The 23481-nt window shown below is 41.1% G+C and overlaps 1 protein-coding gene across 8 annotated transcripts in view; it reads left to right on the top strand.

The window, feature by feature from the left end:
• Positions 1–23481, top strand: part of PTPN13 (protein tyrosine phosphatase, non-receptor type 13) — a 278246-nt gene that overhangs the window by 101377 nt on the left and 153388 nt on the right. For all 8 annotated transcript variants that reach the window (XM_019525962.1, XM_019525959.1, XM_019525958.1 and 5 more), the window contains exons 3-5: positions 3108–3277; positions 10672–10737; positions 15749–15934. In XM_019525962.1, coding sequence (XP_019381507.1) covers positions 3108–3277; positions 10672–10737; positions 15749–15934 — 422 coding nt within the window. The remainder of the gene's footprint in view (positions 1–3107; positions 3278–10671; positions 10738–15748; positions 15935–23481) is intronic.

Raw genomic sequence — 23481 nt, 5'->3', positions numbered from 1 at the left:
AATTAATGCATAAGTGGTCCTTTGTTTATTAAATTTGTCCCTACTGTGACTTTCCTGGACATTTCTGCTATTTGTGCTAACTTGCCCATAAACAACAAGGCCAAGTAAAATTGGTGTGATAAATGTATAGTAAAAGCAACAACAAGAAAAAGAAGAAAGATGCTACAATGTGAAAGTTGATGTACAGCAATGGTTTGCAGCTGGAATGCCGTGAGACCTTTTCAAGATCAGGTCAGTGATAATTAAATCAGTAAGATTTATATGTGCCTTTGAAATGGTTACAAGTAAATTATACCATTATATATCACAGAGTGAAACAATTAAGAATAACTGTCTGAGTAGCTCAATTGGAAGATTCAGTAAAATTCAGTTTGTAATATTTTTATAACCTGCTTAAATGTAACCTTTCATACATTATTTAAATACAGATTAGAGATGTGTTGCATTCTTCTTTGTAAAAGGATGGCCATAATTTCATTTGACATAAATTGCAGTGATATTACTGTGTTTAAATATCTTTCTAAACTCTTGCACAAATTACTCAGACAATCCTCATGCATCCTGGCTTTAATATTCTACTAATGTAGAGCTGATGGATTAGTCATTTTAATGACAGGCGAAAGCAGTGAAGCCAGAAGATTTCAAATCCTTGAGCAGAATTTCATTACTCCATCATGAAAAAGGATCAAGAACAGTAACAGGCATAATTATTTCAGGACTTACTGATTTTTCTCCATCTCTTGCTCATTCCCAGCCTCCTATAAGAAGTCATGCTTTCTTAGGACATTCAGTGCCCTCTTAAATAGAAGGAAGGCAAGTTTTTAATATCTAAAGCTAATAAGAATCAAATGATTGCTAAATACAGAACTAGAAATCTTGCTCTCTTACTGTGTACCATGCAGTTGAAGTCATTAATTCAGAGTAAATGAAGCTTTCAAAGGGAGACCTTCTGCAAATCTGGTCAAATGTACATGACAAATGTTTTGTCATAAAGTTAACGGGAAAATATGAAATGAGCAGGAAAAGTAATTGGTATTTGAAACATCCTTGTATCGTTCCTTGCCATTTCTATGCCACTATTCTTTGCATGTATTTCTCTTTCTAGAATATTTCCTGGCAGGGGCAGATCCCAGGCCCAGGAGGTGTAATGGCTTGATCCCATTTTAGCTGTGCAGCACACCTGCAGTGATAGCTGAGCTCACTACGATATCAGTCCAGCTCCTGCTGGAGCTGCAGGTTCAGCTCTATTCTATTCATGAGGGCTAGGGACAGAGCTTATTTGATCAGAAATTGGTTTAATCCTGTAACAGAACAGAAGTTCAGTGCGCATAAACCAATTTCAAAATGGCTGAAACTGGTTTAAGATAAACCTGGTTGAATGTAGTCTCAGAGTTAACTGATTTATATCAAACCAGTTAATAGAACTTCTGTCCCAGACCCCTTCCTAGTTCAAGTTAAATCAGAGTCCCGCAGCATCCCAGGATGCTTTGCAGCTCTGGGCTGGGCTGGGCTGCCTGCCTGCTCCAGCAGAGCAAGGTTGGTTCCACCTCTCTGCTCTCTAGCTGGAGCAGTGGGGGCTGGCTGACAAGGGAGTAGGAGTGGGAAACCTGGCTGGGGACACAGTTTGGTCTGCCTGGCTGGGGTGGAGCAGCTCTTACCAGACTTCTCCCATGAGACCCTAGCCATGGTCTGCCTTGCAGGGGAGCAGCAGCCCCTGCTAGCTTCCCTCATCACCACCCTCGCAGCTTGAGTGGTGGGAGCAGGGCTATGGCCAGATGCCAGTCTGGGCTGGCCACCTGAGGCAAAGGGGAGAGGAGGGTTTAATCCCCCTTCCTTCCCCTCTCCCACCAACATGGGACCCCAGCCGGGGTATCTCTGCAGTCAGGCTTTTCCCCCAGTTCACCTTTGAGATAATTACAAGTAAATATACCATTATATATATCAGGGTGAAACAATGCAACTTCAGTCATAAGTTTCCATAACTAAATCATAATTAGAGTGCCTTAAAGATTGCTAAAAGTGCCATCATCAGTTTAATCACAGATACTATAAAAAAAATCTCAGCTTTTTAAGTAGGCAAGAGTAAATATTTTGAAGTGAAGGATATAATTTTATATTGGTTGGTCCATAGTATTACCTTCATGAATTACTAAACATTATGATCATAATTACTGCATTTAAAATCCATTGGATCCTTCCCATTCTTAGATGTGATATTTCTATTTGTGTTGCTTTGAATATTCTTATTATCTGAAGTGAAGTTTTACGTTTCCAAGACAATAGGAATTGTTGAATAAAATGTATGTTAACTATGCTCAGAGAGAGGTAGTTAGACATGTTAGTTTGATGTCAGGTAGAAGGCAAGGTAGACTACCTTATAGACTAAATAAGTTTATATAGCGGGAGTACAAGATTTTGTGAATTTGAATTCAGATGCTGTAAAAGGACAGCGTAGAGCAGTGTATAAAGCGGAGTGAGTGCTTTGAATACAAAAGGTTGGAAAAGAGGAGGGAGGGAGAGTTGGAAGGGTGACAGTGCTGAGAGGCATACAGCCAAAGAAACCGTAGGAACAAAAAGATCAAACTAATCCAGGTAAGGGATAAGAATCCATCCTTTCTGTTTATAAGGTGTGTATCTATCCTGTTAACTGTGCTAACATAGGTGGCTATTAATATAGGAAATTTAATCCATGTTTTCAATGAACTTCTCTCTTAGTGTTATAAAATGTCTGAAACTAATGCTATATATCCATTTGGTTAAATTGCTAAAGGAAGTTGGAGTCTCAGAACTTCAAGGATCAGTTTGAAGGCTGTATATACTTTTGATATCTATACAACAGATACAGTTAGTAAAACTTTGGAAGACTGAAATGATGGTAGGTTCTCCAGTTTGTGCAAAACATCTTGCCATTTATTACCTGTCAGCCTTTTGTGTTGAAGGCTATTTTTTAAATTTTTGCAGCCTTAGAAGCTAAAAATAGAATAAGTTAGATCATCCATTCCATTTTCCAACTTTCTGTTTGTTAGAAAAATGGTTTTCCATGAAGTTCTTTTGATTGCTAACAGCTGCCATTGTAATTGTAGGTTGCTTGTTTTTTTCAAATATAGCTGATCCTACTGCTCTGGGCTTCATCATTTCTCCGTGGTCTCTGCTGTTGCTTCCATCTGGCAGTGTGTCATTTACAGATGAAAATGTTTCCCACCAGGACCTGCGAGCATTCACAGCACCAGAGGTTCTACAGAACCAGTCATTGTCATCTCTTGTGGATGTTGAAAAGGTATATCATTTTCCCTTAAACTTATAACTGGGTCAGCAGAAACTTGTTTTATTTATGTAGCAACATACAGCTAAGTTTGCAAAATGGCTGTAAATGATTCTTTCTTCTGTGGAATTTTGTCTTTTACTGGGGTGAATACTTTTTTTGTACTGGATCTTTTCCCAGTGGGCTGGAGAGTTAAGAGTGAGTGTGTGTGTGTGTACGTGTGTGTGCGCGCACGCATGCGTGCACATTTTTGCACGTGTTTCTTTGTTGACTTGAAGAGATCTGGTAGGGATTCCCACTAGTTTAGAAAAAGTCCTCTTCCTTTATATAGCTACATGTTAGCTGGTATTTTAGCCTGACGGTATAGCCCTGTGCAGAAGGAAACTGTTGGTGTTAGGAGCATTTTAAAAGCTGCATCTTGAGTTTTGGTGCAGAGTTTTGTTTCATCCCAAAATTAAATGCTCATTTAATTATTGATGAGCTAGAGCAAAAAAAATCACAATTTGTTTTGAGCCCATTTGTCCTGGGTTCCAAATCAGCTGTCTGCTCCATGCAGATGTGATGCTTCTGCCCTCAGAGATGCAGGCCCACAGAGAAGAAGTTACAGGACTCCCAAGTGCTCAAAAATTATGAATCAAGTGTCCTTCCATTCTCTCTCCCCTCTCCTCCATACAAAGTTTAGAATAATGAGAATAACGAGGTTTGTTTGCTTGGATCATGTTTTTCAAGCTTTTCACTACAACTATAAGTGCAAAAACCCCTATTTTTGTAATAAAATACTGGAGTCTCATGTAGTCACATGACAGGAGTTGGAGCCTAAAACACCAAACATCACTGACTTGCAAGAAATGGCAACACTGGATTTGAAGATTTGCTCTGTAAGCTCTTTGAGGCAGGGACTGTGTATTTTGTGCAGTACCTATAAGGATGCAGCCTTAATCTGGATTTGTTTCTCTGTTTGCTGTTTCAGTACAAAAATAATATAGTGTTTGTTATAATTAAGGTTGAAAAAAACATTGTCTGGGGTAATATTTTAAACTTTTGCAAAGGGATGTTGACAAAGCAAGCTCTTGAATCTGGGGGAATATATAATAAACAAAACAAAGTATATTGCTAAAGTGAAGTAAGTAGGCGTCAGTTGTATCTTTTAATGAAGGGTGACTTTTTCTATGACTCTTAAGTATCCTTTGAAGTACAGTAATATTGCCTAATACTAATTTGTGTTTGGGATTTTATTAAAATATCTATAGATGCAATATCTTTCCTTCCTCTAGCTCCTAACCTGAATTTTGTCTCCTCTACCCTCTGTGTTAAACTAAGGTTGCATTATATCATGTTTAATTTTCTTTACTTATTTACTTGAGTGTCTGCACAGTGTAACTTAAAAATACAATTTCATCTGGTTTTCAGTCATTTAAACCTCTCTTTTTGCGGTACATTTCATTGACATTTACCAAATTAGTTTGAATGGGAATCTTTTTTGTTTTTAGCTCTTGTTGTGGAATTGTGTCATGTCTGAAAAGTGCTGAAACCAAAACAGACCCCTTGTTTGTAATGGGTTTTAAAACACAATAACAGGGTTGCTTTAGTCTCTGGGTTATGACTTCATTTCTGCTAACCCAAGGAAATGATGTGTTCAGCAATGAATATTGGCCAACTAGCTAGTCAGATGATGAATGCCCTATTGATTCCAAGTTGCTCACTAAATTTGAACAAAAAAAGCATCAATATAATTATAGGTTTATTAAAAATGCAGAATGACAAATCACTCGAGAAATAATATATGATGAATTTGAGATATGAATTTAGTTTTGCTTCAGTTTTGTGGAAGCTGTTCAAAATAGTTTGATAAAAAACATAACTGTAAAAATTGTTAGTAATTTCCATAATTTTGCAGGTTTAGAGTATCTTCAATTTCTAGTGAAGGTTATATTTTATCTTTCTCAAATAGTGCAGCATGCTATAGAATATATACCATTTATTTTATATGATAATGTTATTAACCTAATTCTAATCTGCTGTTGTCAGAACAGCTTTTAAATAGGTGTTTTCAATCTAATTTTTATGTGTTTGATATTGTCTCATGCATTGATATAATGCTATCCAAACCTCAACCAGTGATAATCATATAAGTACTGTGGTGTGGGATTTTTTTTCCGCCAAAACATCTGGAACTACATATGCCTATCAAACCATAATGAACAGTTAGAAAAAAGTATAAAATATTTGCGTACAAAAATGTTAAGTACCATCATGAAACCAGTCTAGCTATCTGGATTCAAAGTTAAACTGTATTACATAGGAATAAGTGAATTTTGTTTTTACATTGCCTTTTGATACTGTGAAGGAGTTTACTCACCATATATGTAACCCGTATTTTTAAAATATTTTTACTGGGGTTGTAGGTAATAGGTTGTGAAATACTATAATATTTCAGCAAAATTTCATGTCTACACTTCCTGTAAGTTTTCTAGCTTCAAGACTATGGGCTAGGCAGGGATGAGGACATCCTCCATCCCTCCTGTTGTGAAGCTGGGCCAGCAGATGGAAACAAATGCAAAAGCTATTAAAAAGAGATCATAAAAGATGGAACCATGAAGAGGGCACTGTTCTGGGGGAGAGAGGAAGACAGAGGCTTAAAATGAAATTTTCCTGGGTGGCATGAGAGAGGGGGGAAGTCAGTGCTTTCCTCCACATGTAGTCAAGTTCCTGCACGCAAGCTTCCTGAACAGGGGCTCCTATGGTGGCATGGTCTCCCTACGGGCTGCCCTTCTGGCACCCCACTCTGAATCAATGCCATGCCTGGGACCTTCCCTCCCCCACACCCAAGTTCTGTTACTGGAGGGACAGTCCTAATTTGGGGCCCCTGTTCCCAGTGCCACAATTCAGGCCTCCCTTCCTCCTGAAAGAATCTACCTTCTGAGTACAGGACACTTCTTTTTATGCGGGAGTTCAGTTGAGTTGGATCCTGATATATCGAAGTATGTAGGCTCGTCCATTAATAGAATGAGAGAGCTTTGTGCCTTTCTAGCCAGGATACAGGTATCTGCTAGAGTCTTATAAGGCTGGTCCTGCTGGTATGGGAGAAGCATGCAGCACCCTAGGTATAATACATAGGATCAGTTTTGTGCTTTGATATGTACCTTGTGGGCTAATTGGAGCAGAGACTTAAAAGTCTTACTGATGGAACAGAGTTTGGACTGAAGTGCTGTCCACGTTTGCCACATTTGTCTGGTTGTCCTCTGTCCTCTATTGATATGAAACCCAACACCTTTATGTCCTCTATTTTTCAAGAGAAAAATAGAGGACATAGAGGCGTCCGGTTTCATATCAGAGGTCAGAGTAGCAGAAAACCGGAATGTCCTCTATGATGGCCACCCTAGCAGCTAAGGGATTCCAATTGAAAAATACAGTAGATAAAGGCTGAAAAACAAGGATTTCTGACAGCTCCCTTCTCACCTAGTTTTCAAATACAGAATGGACAAGTAATTGAGCTAAATTCATGCTTCTCTACAACAGTACAACCAAGACACGGCTGAACATCACTTTTCTCACAGATTGGACAGCAGCTGTAGTATTTCAATCATGTTGTATGCAGTGGCATTCCATTGCTCAAAATACATAAAGGAGGACTACTTGATACGTGAAAGCGGATTGGCTCTTATGGTATTGTTTTCTGTGTAGTAGTCCAAATTGTGTCTCAACTGCATCGAGGCAGTACAGCACCACTAAATCCAATGATCATTCAATAAGAACTTGAAATCAGAAGTTGTTACATGGATTTAACAGAAGGTGAAACTGGGCCCACTGTCTCCTCCTGAAGAATGATTTCCAAGGCCTCCTCTACATTGCCCACTTCAATTTTGTTACATATTTTTTCTTTTTTTTTAAGAATACATATTTTTTTCTTTAATTTTTTTCTGCATTCCATAATCTCTCTTTCCATGTATAGCTCAGATATAAGATGTTCCCTTGACTGTTCTATCAGCCAGTTGAACTAAACTGTCTATGATGATTATGTCAGCAGTATTAGTTGAATCACAAACTCATATCAGTGGAGTCCTTTGTGTAGTGCTATGCATGACTCATGCACTGGGTGTTGAAGCCATACCCTCCCTATGATTAATTAGAGGAAGTTTAGGACTAAAGTATTCTTCTTGTACAGATAACTTTTTATATGAATAAATGTAATTAAATTTTAAAAAATTAAGAAGTAAGAAATTCAAATGAACATATTTTCTCTGAGTCTCCTCAGTACCTGTCATTACTGTGTATTACTATCACTACAACCGTTAGTGCTAAATTGAAGAGAATGAATAAAAGAAATATATTCAATTTATTTTGTCATGAAAGACTGAAAATATTTGTATGGCTTATTTTAGTTAAAGGCTTTTGCTTATTACACCATGTTCAGATATCCAATATTTTCATTTTTTAAAAACAAATACACTTACTGGAAATTCTGAGAGAAAAACATAGATTCCATCTACACGTAATGCATAAGGCTTGGTTAACCAGTTTATCATGCCTTGAGTGGTCAGTCGGCCACATTCATTCAGTTAACAGAGTGAATTAATTAATTCAGCTAATATAGTGATAAAAAGAGGAATAAGCTACAAAGTTATTCCCCAAAAAATGTGGAATAACTTTGTAGCTGCTTCCTAGCGTGCCATAAATTGAACATGTTGCCAGGGGACCCTGTAGTGGGAGCCCCATCAGCTGACAGGGCTCTGAGCCGTGGGGGCACCCATATAACCCCACACCTGGAAAACCCTAGCTTAGGCAGTTTCCTGGCAGTCGGTGTGCTCTATGCTTCCCCATGGTTGGGAGACAGCGGTTGATGCAGGCTTCCAGCTACAGGGGTGCCTCATGCATCCCTGCGGCTGGGAGACCACAGTTGATGCTGTCTCTCAGCCATGGGGGTGCTTCAGGTGTGATCTGTCTGCTGTGGGGGCCCTTGGGGCATGCCAGGGGCTGGGAGCCTGGGTCAGCTGAGGGGCTTCTAGCTGTGAGAGTACATGGTGAACCCTCACAGCTGGGAGCCCCATTACCCGAGAGGGCTCCAAGCCTCAGGAACTTGCTTCTTGGTGGTGCAGGGAACCCAGGACCCCCCTGCACGAGCAATAAGGCATGATGGGATCTGATTTGCAATCCTACACTTGCATCTCTTGCCACTACCTAGCTGACAATAGGCTGCTAATTATTTTTGTCAGACTTCTGTGGCAGGATGAATATGTAGGTGGTTTGGGGTTTTTTAGCAAATTGGTTAGTGCTGATAGAAACATAACTGCAACACCAGCGCAGTGCAATTAATAAAGTATTGCACTTTGATGTGGTATGGCTGGACACCACCCATGAGACTAGTTGTAGGAGAGGCTCTTTGAAATGGTTTGCTGTAGTACTGTGTAAGCTTTTCTTTTCCTTTAGCATTTATGTTCAAAACTGTTACTTAACAGTGAAATGAAGGGGGCTACCAATTTCACTCCTATTTATTATCCAAATCAAGCTACTTAACATAATACTTTCACTGGTCCAAGTGCTTGGTATATGTTGTTGTATTTATTTATTTATTTCATTTGTCTGCCATTCTCAGCAAAAAAGGGCCTAGGGTAACTTACAGTTTTTAAAAAAAGGCAAATTGTAAAAACAGATAAAACATTAAAAATATTAATTACTAAAACAACCCCAAACAATACCCCAAAATGTAATCCTACGTGCTAGAAATCAGTGTCTTGTAGTGCTTCTGGAAGATGTCCAAACTCTGGCTCTGGAAGGCCTGAGGACAGAGGGAGTTGAAAGAACCACTGAGGAGAACTTCCCATGTGTTTTCACCAAACAGACATGGTGCACAAATGGAATGTGCAGAGTGGGTGCTCTCAGCTGAGCTTGAGGATTGTGATGGAACATAAGGGTGGAGGCAGTCTCCCAGGTACATCGGGCCCAGAATACCAGTCCTTTGGTCAATACCAATAGGTCTATACCAATTCTTTGGATTGCTTCTGGAAAGTTATTGGGAGCCTGTTCAGACTCTGGAGTACTGGAGTAATATGTTCCTGGTGATCCATCCTGTCAGAAGTCAAGCCACTATATTCTGCACCAGCTGCAGCTTCTGCTTAGCCCCAAGAGAAGCCCTACACAGAGTGCATTAGTAAGATCAATGGGGTGCAGTTTCCCCTGGCAATCTCAAGGCAAAAATTGTCAACAAATGCCATGAGTGCAGTTTCTGTTCTATGCCCAAGATGAAAGCCAGATTGACAGGGGTACAATAATCCAATAGCATCCAGATGTGCCTGGAGCTGCAGGCATCCATCTGTACAATGACCTGCTCCAAGAATGGGAGGCTGGAAATGGAAATCTCTCTGGTTAGAGATGGCCTGGATTTATCAGTCCATTCATGATTTAGAATGCTGATTTTATAAGTCAAGAAATCTTCAATAAGAATATCTAAAATATTGAATAATTCCATACCTATGATTATGCTACAATATTGTGTATTGAAAACTCGACAAATACTAGCAAATTTAACTAATGTATCTTTTTCATGGGATTCTCCGAAATACCTTCTGTTGGGTTTTTTTTGTATCTCTTCTCTCTAGTATAGCCCTCACCCCGCCTTTCCCTTTTCGATATGTCTGCAGTCAATGGAACAACAGCCCAATACATGCGACCACAGGCATCCCCTGCAACAGAATTATCACAGTGCACAATAGATAAAGAAACATCCTCCCATTTAAGGTGTCACTAATGGTGACTACCTTTTAGTTGCAGCAACATTTTTGGCCAGCTGGAGTGCAATAGCAAGCTAGGACATCTGTTTGCTCACAACTAATGTCACCATAAACAAATTTATGGCAGCACAAGGGCAAGATCTGTTTGCACCCTAGGTGAAATGTTGAAATGACAGCTTTGTGTATGTCTGAAAGTCCATTGACTTATCTTTCATAACATAGCTCCCTCAGTTTCTTAACCTCTGGTTGCCACTTTCAGACTTCAGGAAGACACAACACTCAAAAATCCTTGAGGTTGCAATGCTCTTGATGCATTTCAGAATGTATCAAGTGACTGTGCCATAAAGTCTTTTTGTTATCTTATCTATGCATACTTGGGTTTTATCTCAAATGAGGCTAAAAATCAGATGGGAAAGGGAGAGCACTGAAAAGACCTTGCAACTGTTTCCTCAAAGGATTTGCTACTCAAATTGTAATAACAAGGGGGAGAGAGAACTGCCTGAAAGTTCTTTGAGGCAACTGAGAATGGAACTGAGCCTGACTTTCAAAAAAGCATGTGTGCAAAAAGATCACCCCATTTCTGACTACTAAAGTCATTGTGCCCCTTTTAAAGATATACTATTCACATTTCCAGTCTTGTTTCCCTCACTGAGCTGACAGATGGGTTGTGTTTTATTACAGATTCATGTTTATTCTCTTGGAATGACTCTTTACTGGGGAGCTGACCATGAAGTCCCTCAAAGCCAAGTAAGTATTTTTTAACTTTCCCTGCAAATGTTTTAAGTTTTTTTTAACTGAATTGTTTGATCATCTCTGAAAGCAATAACCATAGCAAGGCAAAGTATACCCATGGGGCACTGAACACCAGGAAGGTTTTTTTTCCAGCATCTGGATTTTTGTAATTTATATGACTACAAGGTATTTGTGAGAGAGAGAAGTTTCAGTAGAATTTAGGGGGCCCTTACCTAAGAGAGTAGTCCCAGTAATATTTGTAGGGCTATATTTGTAAATGTGGGCTGAGGTCAGGGTACTAGAACACTAACCTATGAGACACAGACAATCTATACCTTTGCGGTCTTTAAGAGGAGACTGGACAATCCCCAACCTTGGGGGTCTTTAAGAGGAGACTGGACAAGCACCTGGCTGGGGTCATCTGACCCCAGCACTCTTTACTGCCCAGGGCAGGGGGTCAGACTTGATCTATTGAGGTCCCTTCCAACCCTAACAACTATGAAACTGTGTAACATTTTTGCAGTCAATGGAAGTTGGAGTTTCAGAACTGGGACTAAGTAGGTAGGATCAGAGGTAAGATAAGTCATTCCTTCCTGATTATAGGAAGTAAAGCTGAAACAAAGAATTCAAAGATCTGTGTACCTAAAGGTAAGCTTACTAGAGTTTAAGGGTTATAATAAGGGCCTAGAGTATTGTATTCTATGTTATTCAGATGGAGAATTTGTCATGGAATTCATACTTAACTTTACCGTTGTGTTCCAGAATCTAAACACTTGTTAAAAAACCAAAAACACAAAACGAAAAATCCAAGCAAACCCTTACCTAGAAGTACTAAACATTGTTAAAAAAGAATGATGTTTCCAAGTATGAACTTTTAACTGGGTGCATCTACAAATCCAGTTTACTGCAAAGTTGACTAATTAGTTCTGCAGTAAAGCATCACAATTTACACAGGCATCCATATTAGGGCTCAGTAAATTAACTCTGCTGTAGGATAGTAATGTCTTGGGCAAGTAGTATACTACAGTGGAGTAATTATGTGCACTCAAATGCACATGTAAACTGTGACCAGGGCTGGCTGGGGCATAACGGTGCCACAGTCCAGGGGCTGCCTGCTGCCTGCCCCTGTACTGTAGCACCCTTGTGCCCCAGCCAGCCCTTCTGCCATCCAACACTGCCACTTGCAGCCTGGAGCTGACCCCTGTGCCTGCCCCCACCTCCATCCCCCTCCCAGCCGTCTGCCAGCCCAGGGCTACTCCACCCCAGTTGGAATTGCTGTGGTCCCAGGCATATCTGTGAATTTGAAGATAGTTGTAAGAGGTCATTCATTACAATAAATTATTAACTCTGAAGTCTGACAAGGACATTTTATGTGAACTATTGATCATTTCAGTTGAATTATTCAGTGAATGTTACTCATTACATAATTCTAAATTACGTTCTATACTTAATTGGGTGTTAAAAGCCATCACATAGCTACCAAAAACTCCAGCTTCTGGCATTTCAGCATCTGTGAAGCAATTATTCATTGGTCACATAAAAACTTGGTATACTGAAAATCAAAAAGTAGGACAGCATACAATAAATTGCATTTGATATCAGTATATCACAGAAGATTTGTTGTCCTTGATATCAGCCTATGTAAAACAAAGGGATATTTGTACTGACTTTGCTGAATTAAACATGGAATGAATTATGCCCCATCATTTAATGCATTAAATGGCACATGAATAGCACTGCTGTCATTTGTTTTTAAATATACATTGAAGCTTCAGCAAGATTTCCTTTAGTAGCACCACAGTGCTGCTGACATCATGAAGGGTTAAAGCCCATTTCACCATAAAACAATTGGGGGCTTGATTGTAGTGTACCCTGTTGTTCCATCCACTGCTGAACAAAACTGCCATTATTCCTCAATTAAAACTCTTAACTTTTCTCCTTTTTTGATACAGTAGTGTTGCTTTGAAAGGAGGACTAGTGTTATTTTCTTTCATCTTGTATTGGTTTATATGAAGATACAGGAAATCAAAGTTAGCTCTTCTATTGCCAAATGAACTGCAACCATATGAGGCTTAGAATAATGACTTGCTTGCAAATCTTGCTATGAATCAATGGGAAGAAAAATTAGATTTCATTTTGAGAGATTCTGAAGTAATTTAATTATGTCTGTGTGTATGTGTGTGTTTGTGTTAAGTGTGCGTGTGTATTGTGCAAGTGTGTGTGCGCAAGTGCATTGTGTGAAATGTACCTTATAAAATCATTACTGGTAACTTGCTTAAGAAGAAACTATCTCTTATACTCTGTTTTTCCCTGATACAATTTCTGCAAACCTGGGGTTGGCACATTTGAATGAATTTGTTGCACAGCTTCCCATAAAGGGAAGGTATTTGCTCAAATAGGGAGTGGATTCCTTTGCTATTGGCTCCAGAGCAGCTGTAAACACAGTTGCAAGACTGGGTAGAGCTTAACAAGATTTCTCAGTTAAGATATTCCATATATAGTGTGCACACCTGATGGGACTCTTTAACTCACTTCTGGGAAGATTTAGTCTTTAACACACGACTCATCATCTTCATGAACCCTTTCATTCTTAAAAACTTTAACAGACAGTATCTGAAATGATTGAAAATAAGGAACCTATGTCCAAAAAGAACTTTCAAGCTGCTTACAGACATGAAAAAAGCAAAACAAAACAAAACAGCGCTTTACTTTCAGCTTGGTGTGCCCGTGCACCAAGCACAGCACATGCCCACAAGAAGCCTTGCATTAGTTTTGACCCAGCTTGCCCAACCTCTGTATAGATCAGGCACTTCAGCAGGCCTTTTGGGCACTATTATTTAATAGCTGATTGAATAGCTGATGTATAAATATTATAGTCTGAGCCTTACTCCTGGTCAAAGAAAAAAAAATTCAGCACAGAATTTTATATATTCCAAAGTAAATGGTAAAAACTGTTAATGTAATGTCATGGCTGAGAAATTAAAGGGAGACTTGAAAGTCCAAATGTCAGTTGAATGCTCTATTTCTAATGATTTTTTAAAAAGGGGTCTTGGGGGTTCTGCTTCCCTTGGGCAGGAAAGCATCTACACATTGACAGCCAGATGACCTGTGCCTATGCTAAGGCCATTGTTGAGACAGGAGGCTTGACCATCTATTTTGTAATTGTAGAAGCAAGGATAATTTGGTTAGCGTGGAAAAATATGGTATGTTCTGATGAGTTTCACCCAGATGTTAGTCCTGCTGTTTTCATGAATATAGCCCTTTGGGTTGTTCACATGTTGTCATTGTCAGCTCTTTAATGACAGCATCAGTATGTTCTGTAGCTACTAGAATATTTTGGAGGGAAAAAATTCTTGAATTATTAACAGTATTTCCATTGTATCTAGAGACTTTGACAGAGATGTCTTTATATGGAAGGTGATATTGCCAGTAAAAGGTGTTTCTTGTATCAAAAGCCTACCAGACTAAATAAACAAAACAGACAAAGGGGCATTAATTAATTATTATAAACTGCATTATATGTGGCATAAATTGAGGCTTAGAAAGAGAGTGATTTGCCCCAAGTTGCACTAGAATTGAGACCAGACTTAGGAACTGAACCTACGTTTCCAATTGGCAGTTCCATAGACATAAAACTAAAGACAAAATCTTTCCTTCAGTGTGCGTGTTTTGCAAATAATGAAAGTGTCCAGATTGTGGCTAGCTTTATGCAGGTGTACAGATTGGGGAAAGAAGCAGCAAAGAACTCCGAACTCTTTAGTTCTGCGACTGCCCACAATCCCATCTTTTTGGTTCTGAATGGCTAGAATTTGAAGAGCCTAGTGTTCAGAAATGGTACTGGATTCCACAGATGACGAGACTGTGGCTGTGCTTCTGCAGTGGCTCATCTGCTCCTGTGTGCCTTCAGGGACATACATGGCTGTGTAGCAGTTTTGGAGCCCTCATGCTGTCATGCTGGCTGTGTTTTATACTGTAGGTCTACCTGTGTTCATGGTGGTTTTCCACCTCTTCCTCTGTGCATATGTTTCCTGAAACAGTAATGCCAACCAGTGCACTTAAATGTCAAAATCCTGTGTTAATAAAATCAGTATGTTAAATCAGGGTGGTAATGAATTGATTTTGTACTGAGATATAAAAAACAAAAGCTGGAAAAACTGTGATAACTTAATGTATTGGTAAGAAGCAATGCATGACAGGGCATGCTACTCTAAGATAACCACCCACTCTGGGTGCGTAGGGAGGCACAGGGCTGAAGTCCAAGTGCTTGTGGCATCTGGGAAGAGGTGTTATCAATGACTAGTGCATGTCCTGGAGAATATTATTCCACTTAAATTATCACAGGATTGTCTGAGGGGGGAAATGACTAAATATCTCACAACCATATGGGTGTTATCTCATAATTGCAAGGTTTCACTTCTTAGCCAGACATTTTTTTCCCTCAGTGCCTTCTTCCTAATACTGATAAACTCTAATATCTTCCTAGACTATGGAAGTGCAAATTCCTTTGAAGTAAAACCTTGGAGGCCTAATTTAAAGATTTATGGAAGCCTCTAAAGTACATTTATTTGTCAGGGCTCACAAACAAATTTTGTAGTACTTGCTCATAAAGTACCTTATCATTAGCAGCTAAAATGAAGGTGGCATTTATTCTTACTCAAGGTTGTCAAAGCATTTGAAAAATCATAATTAGCCCTTACAACTTTGAGATAGGAAATGATTAAACTCACTTTTATAGGCTGTGTGACTAGCCCAAGATCAGACATGTCAGTGACAGAGCTAGGAATTAAATCAGAGTCCTAAATTTCAGTCCCCCAAACTGTAATCAGCAGATCATTCTGCCTTCCCCATCTATGAGATTATTTTTAGATTGATTATATTGCACCACAATGACAGGGAAAAAAAGTCTCAGTGACAGTCATTTGAAGATTTTGAAAACAGAATCCATCGTATGTATCATTAAGTATGTGTATGATTCATAAATGCTAAATGTTTAACAGTGTTTCTTCTTTGTCTATTTTATAATCAGCCCATCAAGCTCGGAGACCATCTAAACAGCATACTGCTTGGCCTATGTGAAGATGCCATTTATTCCCGTGTGTCTGTACGAACTGTTCTGGATGCCTGCAGTGCCCATATAAGAAACAGTAATTGCGCACCTTCTTTCTCATATGTGAAACAGTTGGTTAAACTAGTTCTGGGAAGCCTGTCTGCGGTAAGTGTTTACAAGCCATTGAGCAATAACTTGGATCTGCACATAGTGAAGAAATTAGTTCAAAGTCTTTATGCTGCTTGTTCTTTATTCTCTCCATTTTGCTTAATGGGACACTCAACCAAAAAAACTTTCCCTTCTGTTCAAATATTTTCACCTATTTTTTAAACAAGTAACATCTGCAAAAAAAAATTGAAATATTAGAACAGTAATTTTTCTGGTTTTTCTCTTGTTTTTGTGAGATTGTGCATTCAGCAGTGCTTTTGGGGCAGTCCATTTCACTGTTTCTCCAGGAAAGTTGTTTTCTTTTTTCTTCTACATAACCTTGTGATCATATGGAGAAATATTATTTGAAAAATTAGAAATTATATTGTAAAACAACAAAAATTACAGGGGATGCTCAAGGGCAGACATGTACCTCAAACAATAGTTAAGTCTTTTTTTTTAATTGACAGGATTTTCCTTTTAAATTTTAACTTGAATTTTGGAAAGTTGAAGGAAAAGAGGAATCTTATCTTACTAGGCATCCATTTAAATTCTTCTTGGGCTCTACTGAGCTGTCAGCCATTACTATGAAGGGACTGTATTATATAATGATGACAAACATACTAAATTATTTTCAGATGTGAGTGAAACCACATTAACTAGTTTCACAAAGTTACCATTCCTGACTGGCAACCTCTCCCTTCACTATTGCATTAGTGCATACTCATAGGATGGTTAAAGATTCTGAATACGAATGGAGCTCATTAACTATTGATGATATCAACTTTACTTCTAATTTTTATTTCATCCTTTTTTAATTCATGAAAGCCCCTGTTTTGTCTCACCTCAGTAATAGAGGGGATGATTATTGAGATTTGGCTAATTCTGTTTTCTTCTGTGAATCAACATCCCTCACCATTTGTCTGAACTGAGCCTTATTTCAATCATTCACATCCCTATTTCATCCATGTATTGGAATAACCATGATAACATTATCTACAGCAGGGGTGTCCAACCTTTTTGAATGTGGGGCCGGATCATAAACTTTTTATCACCCAGTGGGCTGGCGAGCCATATTCAAAGACCTCACAGGCAGTGGTATTACAGCAGGAAGTGATGTCACGTGACCTTTCACACCAATGAAGTTGCAGGAAGTGACAACGAAATGGGTCTGGAAATGTGGTTTAAAATCCAAAATAAAAACAATATAGAAGCAAGACTGAAATAATACCAAACACTTGACTAAAATAAACACTTTCGCTTCTACTTTCTTCTCAGTGAATGAAAGAAGCATAATGCAAGTCGACAGATCAAACGTGGAAAAGATATCAGTCAGAGTGGAAACTAATCAAAGCAACAAAATATGGGCATTTTTGAGAATAATCTTCAAGAAGATTTACTTTTATTGAATTAATAACTTGTTAGTAACACATCTGCTACACAGTGTAAAAACAGTGTGTACAAGTCTACTCTTATTAACTTTCTGAAAACTACAATGAACACTGATTTCTTTAGTGTGATACCTGGCATTGTTTTTGCTTGCACGAGTTATCAATATCTACTGGCACACTTGATGTGGCGATGCGGAATATTCCAGATAAATGTCCATCTGTCAAAAGTGATTTTGATTTTGTTTTTATGTTCTTCATTCTTGAGAAAAGCTGTTCACAGCATTACGTGCTGCCAAACAGTGCAATGAACCGAAGTGCGTGATTCAGTAGATTTGGGAAAGAGTGCCATGTAATATATTGACTATAAAATGTCAGTAGGTTATGTTCTGCAAAAGTTCTCTTCACGGCACTGTTATTTTGGATGTCAATTAGTTCCATTTGGAATGTGTCAGGAGCATCGGTGCATCCGTTCCAAATGGATCTGCAAACAGCTTCAACTCATCGCTGTGTTACCTGAAATCCGCAAATCTTTCTTTGACTTCATCCAGCAGAAGGCCGATCAGTGCAGAATACTTGTCATGGTTCACAGTCTTAGCACATCTTGTTAATAGTACTGTGAAATTGTTGACATTCTTTTTATTCAACTGTATCTGAAACAATTCCAGTTTATGAATGAAGGATTGGATGTGTTCATACAGTCTGTTGACAAATTGATCCTTCCCTTGTAGTTTTAGATTCAAATCTGCAAGATACTTGGTGATGTCAACTAGGAATGCCAAGTCATTCAGCCATGCATCATCGTCCATAAAGCTAACATCTTTTCCTTTGTCGTCATGAAGGTTTTGATTTCTTCAAGCAGTGACCAGAATCTGGCTAGTGTGGCTGCCCTGCTGAGCCAACGAACTTGGCGGAAGTAAATAACATCATCATGGTCTGATCCTATCTCAGCAAGAAATGCTTGGAACTGTCTATGATTAAGCCCGTTTGACCTTATGAAACTGACTATAGAAACAACCTTTTCCATCACGTTTCATCTCCAGGGCCTTTGCACACAGTTGTTCCTGGTGAATTACGCAGTGATGTGTGATGACATCCTGAGGCACTGACTTGACCAGTAAACTGACAAATCCATTGTGCTTGCCTATCATGGCAGGGGCTCGATCAGTTGTTAGACCATAGAGATTGTCCGTTGGAAGATTGAATTTTAACAAGACGTTTTACTTCATTGAAAATGTCCTGTTGTTTTCCCTTTCATTGGACATAAGTCGAGCAGTTCCTCAACAACATGGAATTGTTTGGTTACTCCTCGTACAAAGATTGCTGGTTGAGCTGTATTGCTCACATTTGTGCTTTCATCAACCCCCAAGCTGTAAAATTGACAGGCACTGAGTCTTTTCATCAGTGAATCTTCAATGTTGGATGCCATGTCATCTACTCTTCTGCAACTGTCTGATGTGAAAGGCTGATATTCTCCACCATTGACTGTTTATCAGGGAACACCTCAGATGTAAATATGCCCAAGCAATCTTTCACAAATTCTCTGTCAGACAATGGTTTCCCTCTCTTCTCTATTGCCTCGGATATCAAGAAACTGATTTTGGTTGCTGCTTCAGAATTCTGCCTTGCAGCTTTGAAAAAAGACTGTTGTCCATTCATGTTCTGTTTTAGAGAGTTCACCCGATCAATTCTGATTTGACCCACCAGGCTGTCAAATTTCTTTGCATGTTTTGTACAATAATGTCGCTTCACATTGTACTCCTTGCAGACAGCTACTTTCTCTTGGCAAATCAGACACAGGATGTTCCCGTTTTGTTCAATAACAAAAAAATCAGTGGTCCAACTATCTTTGAAAACTTGACATTCAGCATCAATTTTTCGTTTCCTCTGATTTGCCATTTTTTGAGCGTGGCGTAGGCCCTGTAGCTAATAGAGCCAAAATTAATTTTAGCCATAGAAAAACCAGTTTGGCAGAGACAGGTAAAGTTAAAAACAACTCACCAGTTCAAAATCACCATTTTATTACTATGTAATAATACTGTGGCATCAATATGGACCCCCACCCATCAGGTATAGTCATAATATGTAAGGTACAGCCTGACATGTGCAGGTGCTGCCATCATATGTCAAGTGCAACCTCAAATGCCAATGGGGAGTCAGGGCAGGACTTAACCCACACCTTAACCCACATCCTGAATTTTGATTTCAACCAAGCTAGAACTGTGCCAGCCTGCAGAGAGCTCTTTGCAAAACAGCAAAATCAATGGGTTTCTCCAGGAGAATGAGAAATCCACGGTTTCCTCTGGCAAAGGGAAATGTCCATGATTTTCTCCATTATTCCTTGGGAAATGGAAAACCCAGATCCCTGCTGATCAGTCAATGTTTCAGTAGGACAATCTGTTTCAATCTATCAAACCCTGTTCCCGTTCATAGAGAAAGTTCCCTCCAAACACTCTCCGCAGGGCCCTTAGGCTGCCAGCGTCCAACATTTTCCTCTCCCTCCCAGCATGCTCAAGGTCTCACTGACTTTCCTAACCAAGAACACACATTTGCCCCTTGGTTGTGGGGCAAATCTTAGACCTGGTTCTGCCATTTTTACCTTAGTCTATGCATGCCAAACTTCTGTTCTGTTATGGGCATACACTGGTTTCCAATCATTTACACTGGTAAGAGTGTAATGTCTGTACCTGACTCTTGTGTTGCTGGCCTTTTTCTGCTCTATATTCTTGCTGTTCTCTTTTGAGAGTAGATTGCACAGTTGAGTAGATGCAAAAGAGCTCTGCCTCCTTCTTGAACAGTCCCAATCAGCTCTTCTGTGCAGGAGCTGGAGAAATGGGCAAGCATCAAGAAAAGTGATTTCCCTTGCTAAAATCTGTTAGAGGGCTGTAGCTTCTCACTGGTTTTAGCTTGGGGCTCGCTCTGAGTGGGGCAGGGCCCCACAGTTCCTACCACACCAGCTGCAGGTGCCCATGCTGAGCAGTGCTGTAGCTGCAGGAGCCCTGCAGCTCTGCAGCCTGGACAGGGGGGACCCCAGAGGAGCCCTGGTTCATCAGTGATTCACCCAAAGGCAGAGAGAGGCCCTTGCCTCATGTCTTTATTCCTGCAACCTGTAATATCAGTCCAGCACATTCAGTACATCTCCCAATTAAAAAAGATGCCAGCTCCAAATTCAAACCAACTGCTTGTCTCCTCCTCCTCAACAAGGACACTTCCCTCTTACCTTTCACAGCCCCCTTCTAAGTACCCGGTTCCCAAGGGCCAAGAGAGGAGCAGGGAGGGAGCAGAGCAGGCTGGTGGGGGGTGTCCTGGGTGAGGGAGGCAGGGGTTGTCCTTTTAGCTACTGCCTCCTCCACCTCTTCCATTCCCCATGGGCCGTGTGTCCTCTCCTGCTGTTCCCATCTCCCCCTTCTTCTGTTTTCTTCTGTAGAGAGGTTTGTGTTCCAGAGCTGGACATGACATCCCCTGGTGACCATGCAACCCTTGCCCTGCTCTAGCTCTAAGGTCACTCCCCTTCTCACTTGTCTACCATGCCTGGATGTATTTGTTTGATCAAAAGGAAGGCTGCCTAAGGATCCTAGATCAAGCTGCTGTTCTCCTAACTGCCAGCAGATCCCTCCTGGACCCTGCTGGTATCAGCTATGCCCTATGCCTTGCAGAGTTACTGTACAATCGCTTCTTTGTTGGGGCCTTGACCTTCTCAGCCTACACCCTTTTCCTTTGGCTGAAAGCCTCCAGCCCTGGCCCGTGATTTCGGATCCAGCTATCTTGCCCTCAGCCTTGTCTGGGCCTCTGGCTTCTGTATCCCTTGCGCTGGACCCCTGGCCCCAGTCTTGCCCTTCTCTGGGCACTGGGCCCCTGGCCCTGATTATGCCCTTCTCTGGTTGGGCCCCCTGGCTCGGTTTATGCCCTTCCTGGGCTCCTAGGGCCCTGGCCCTGGCTTTCACCTATCTAGGCTGTGGGCCCTTGGCCCTGACTGCACCCTTCTCCACTCCCTGGCAGGGCTGAAGACACTCTCATGTCCTCAAACACTCCACCTTTCCTGACAGTCACAAACCTAAACCAGAGGTTAAAACTAAAACCAAAAGCATAAGTACTCTGGTTAAACTAAACCTCTAGCCTCCTGTCTATATACCGAAACTCCTATCCAGCCATGGGCCTTAGCCTTCTACTAGCCCTCAGCCCTTCACTTGCTGTCTCCAGGCATAGCATGCTCACAGTCCATCACTCAACAACAGGCAGCTCACCACAGAGCTCTTCCCTCTTCAGCGTCCGGGGCCAGATTGTCTGCCCTGGCTCTGGACCCTGGCCCTAGCTTCTCTCTCAGGGTCTGCCCCTTTCCAACCAGGTGAATCCCCAGGGCTGGCCACACATGCCCTCTAATTAAGCTCAGTAACACCAGTGCTTTGCCTCCCCTGCAGTGCTGTGCCTGTAGTTGTGCTGTGGAGCAGGAAGCCTAGCACTGCAGTAGGCTTCCTACTGCTCATGCAGGCATTGTCCTATTGCTCTACTGCAGAACAGTTAGCTCTGCAGTAAGCATTCACAGTCCCTACTCCCCTGGGCCAGCTCTCTTGCAGCTTCTCCCTTGCAATCTTCCCCACCTGGGGCTCTCCCTGGGCTCTTTCTCCCTTTCCTTCTTTTGGCTGTGGTTATTTTAGCACATTGGTACTCATCCTCTTCGGGGTCAAGGGATTCCTCAGAAAATGCCAGCTTTCACTCATTTTTGACTGCGGAAGACTATTGAGGCAGTTCTTTTGCAGAGAACTCAGACCACAGCAGGTCAGAATACTTTTGAACATTCTCTCAAGGAAAAAATAAACACAGAAAAACATTGGACATTGAACTATGAATATTGCATGGTACCCTTAAAAGGATCTCACAGCACCTTACCTGAAAAATCACTCACTGTTTTAGCCCAGGCCAAATTGATTCCTTCATTATTTTAATGGCTATCTCTGTACAGATGCCTAATGCTTGGACCTAATATATAAGGACACAGATTATGTATAGAGAATGTGATGTGCAAGGTCACAGAGAGTTCAGGAATGCAGGATTTGGCCTACTTGAATTTTGTATGGTGCATTCTGTGTCATGCATTTTCTTTTGCATGATGCAGAAAGTTATCTCTTTGTGTGAAACCCATTGTAAAATGTCATATTGACTGGCTGTGTTTCATATTTTTACATATTTTATAAATGACAGAGGGAGGAATGAGTGATTCAGTCTGTTATTGCTACTTGTTTGCATTTCAATGTGAAAGAAGCCAGCGTGGTTTTTATAAGCATCAGTACAAAATCTTCCAGTTTCTAACTTAAAAGGTTGGCTAAATATTGTAGGTACAGCATAAAGCAGTTGAGTTTTCCCAGACATGTTCTCTTTTTGAGTTCTCTGATCTCCATCTCAGCGGTTTTTTGAAATCTGAACAAATGGCCAGGATTTTACTCTACTCCACCGATGGGAGCAGGAGGAGGGCAGTTGGAAGCAGCAGGCACACATACGTTTGCACGCACACACACATGTGGTTAGCATGCAACCAGTCAGGGTCGCGGGAGCAGCTGCACAGCTGGATGCACATATGTCTGTGGGGGGTGGAGGTTGGCGGGCCAGAGCTATTTGGGGGTCTGTGTATGTGTGGGGGGCAGGGGTGTGTGGAGGAGCTAGATGTGTGAGGGTGCCAGGTGCCTGGTGGCACTGGGGCTGGGGCAGGGTGGTGGAGGAGGGGTGCCTGCTTTGTCCAGTGGGGGAAGGGGGTGGTGGGACCCTTTGAGGGCAGCTGGGAACTCCATGGCTGGGCCAGCGGCACAGAGGCTGGTGCTCATGCTTGTGCTCGCAGGGGCAGAGCGGTCAGGAGACACTGCTAGGATGGGGAGGAAGGGAAAGGCATGGTGTGGGAGCCCCAGCACAGGGCAGGGAGTACCACAAGCCTCTCCTCCTGCCTCCTCCAGCCCATGGTGGGGCTAGACTTATTCCACTGCCACCTGCGTGAATTGGAGTTGCCATGCTCCAGCCCAGTCAGGACAGGGGTAGCTGGGGCCCCCTCCAGCAGGGAGGAGCAAGGCAACTTTGGATCAGGAGGGGTACCAGCAGGACTAGGGGGGCTGTGGCTTGGGAGTGAGGGCACAGGAGTGGGGGGGGGGGCTTGGGGATTGGGGGGGGAGGGGACTAGGGGGGCTGGGGGGC

The sequence above is a fragment of the Gavialis gangeticus genome, unplaced genomic scaffold (assembly GCF_001723915.1).
Source record: "Gavialis gangeticus isolate Ggan-Ray unplaced genomic scaffold, GavGan_comp1, whole genome shotgun sequence".
NCBI classification, from domain to species: domain Eukaryota; kingdom Metazoa; phylum Chordata; order Crocodylia; family Gavialidae; genus Gavialis; species Gavialis gangeticus.
The sequence above is the reverse complement of the archived record's forward strand: the minus strand, read 5'-3'. Positions and strand labels throughout refer to the sequence as shown.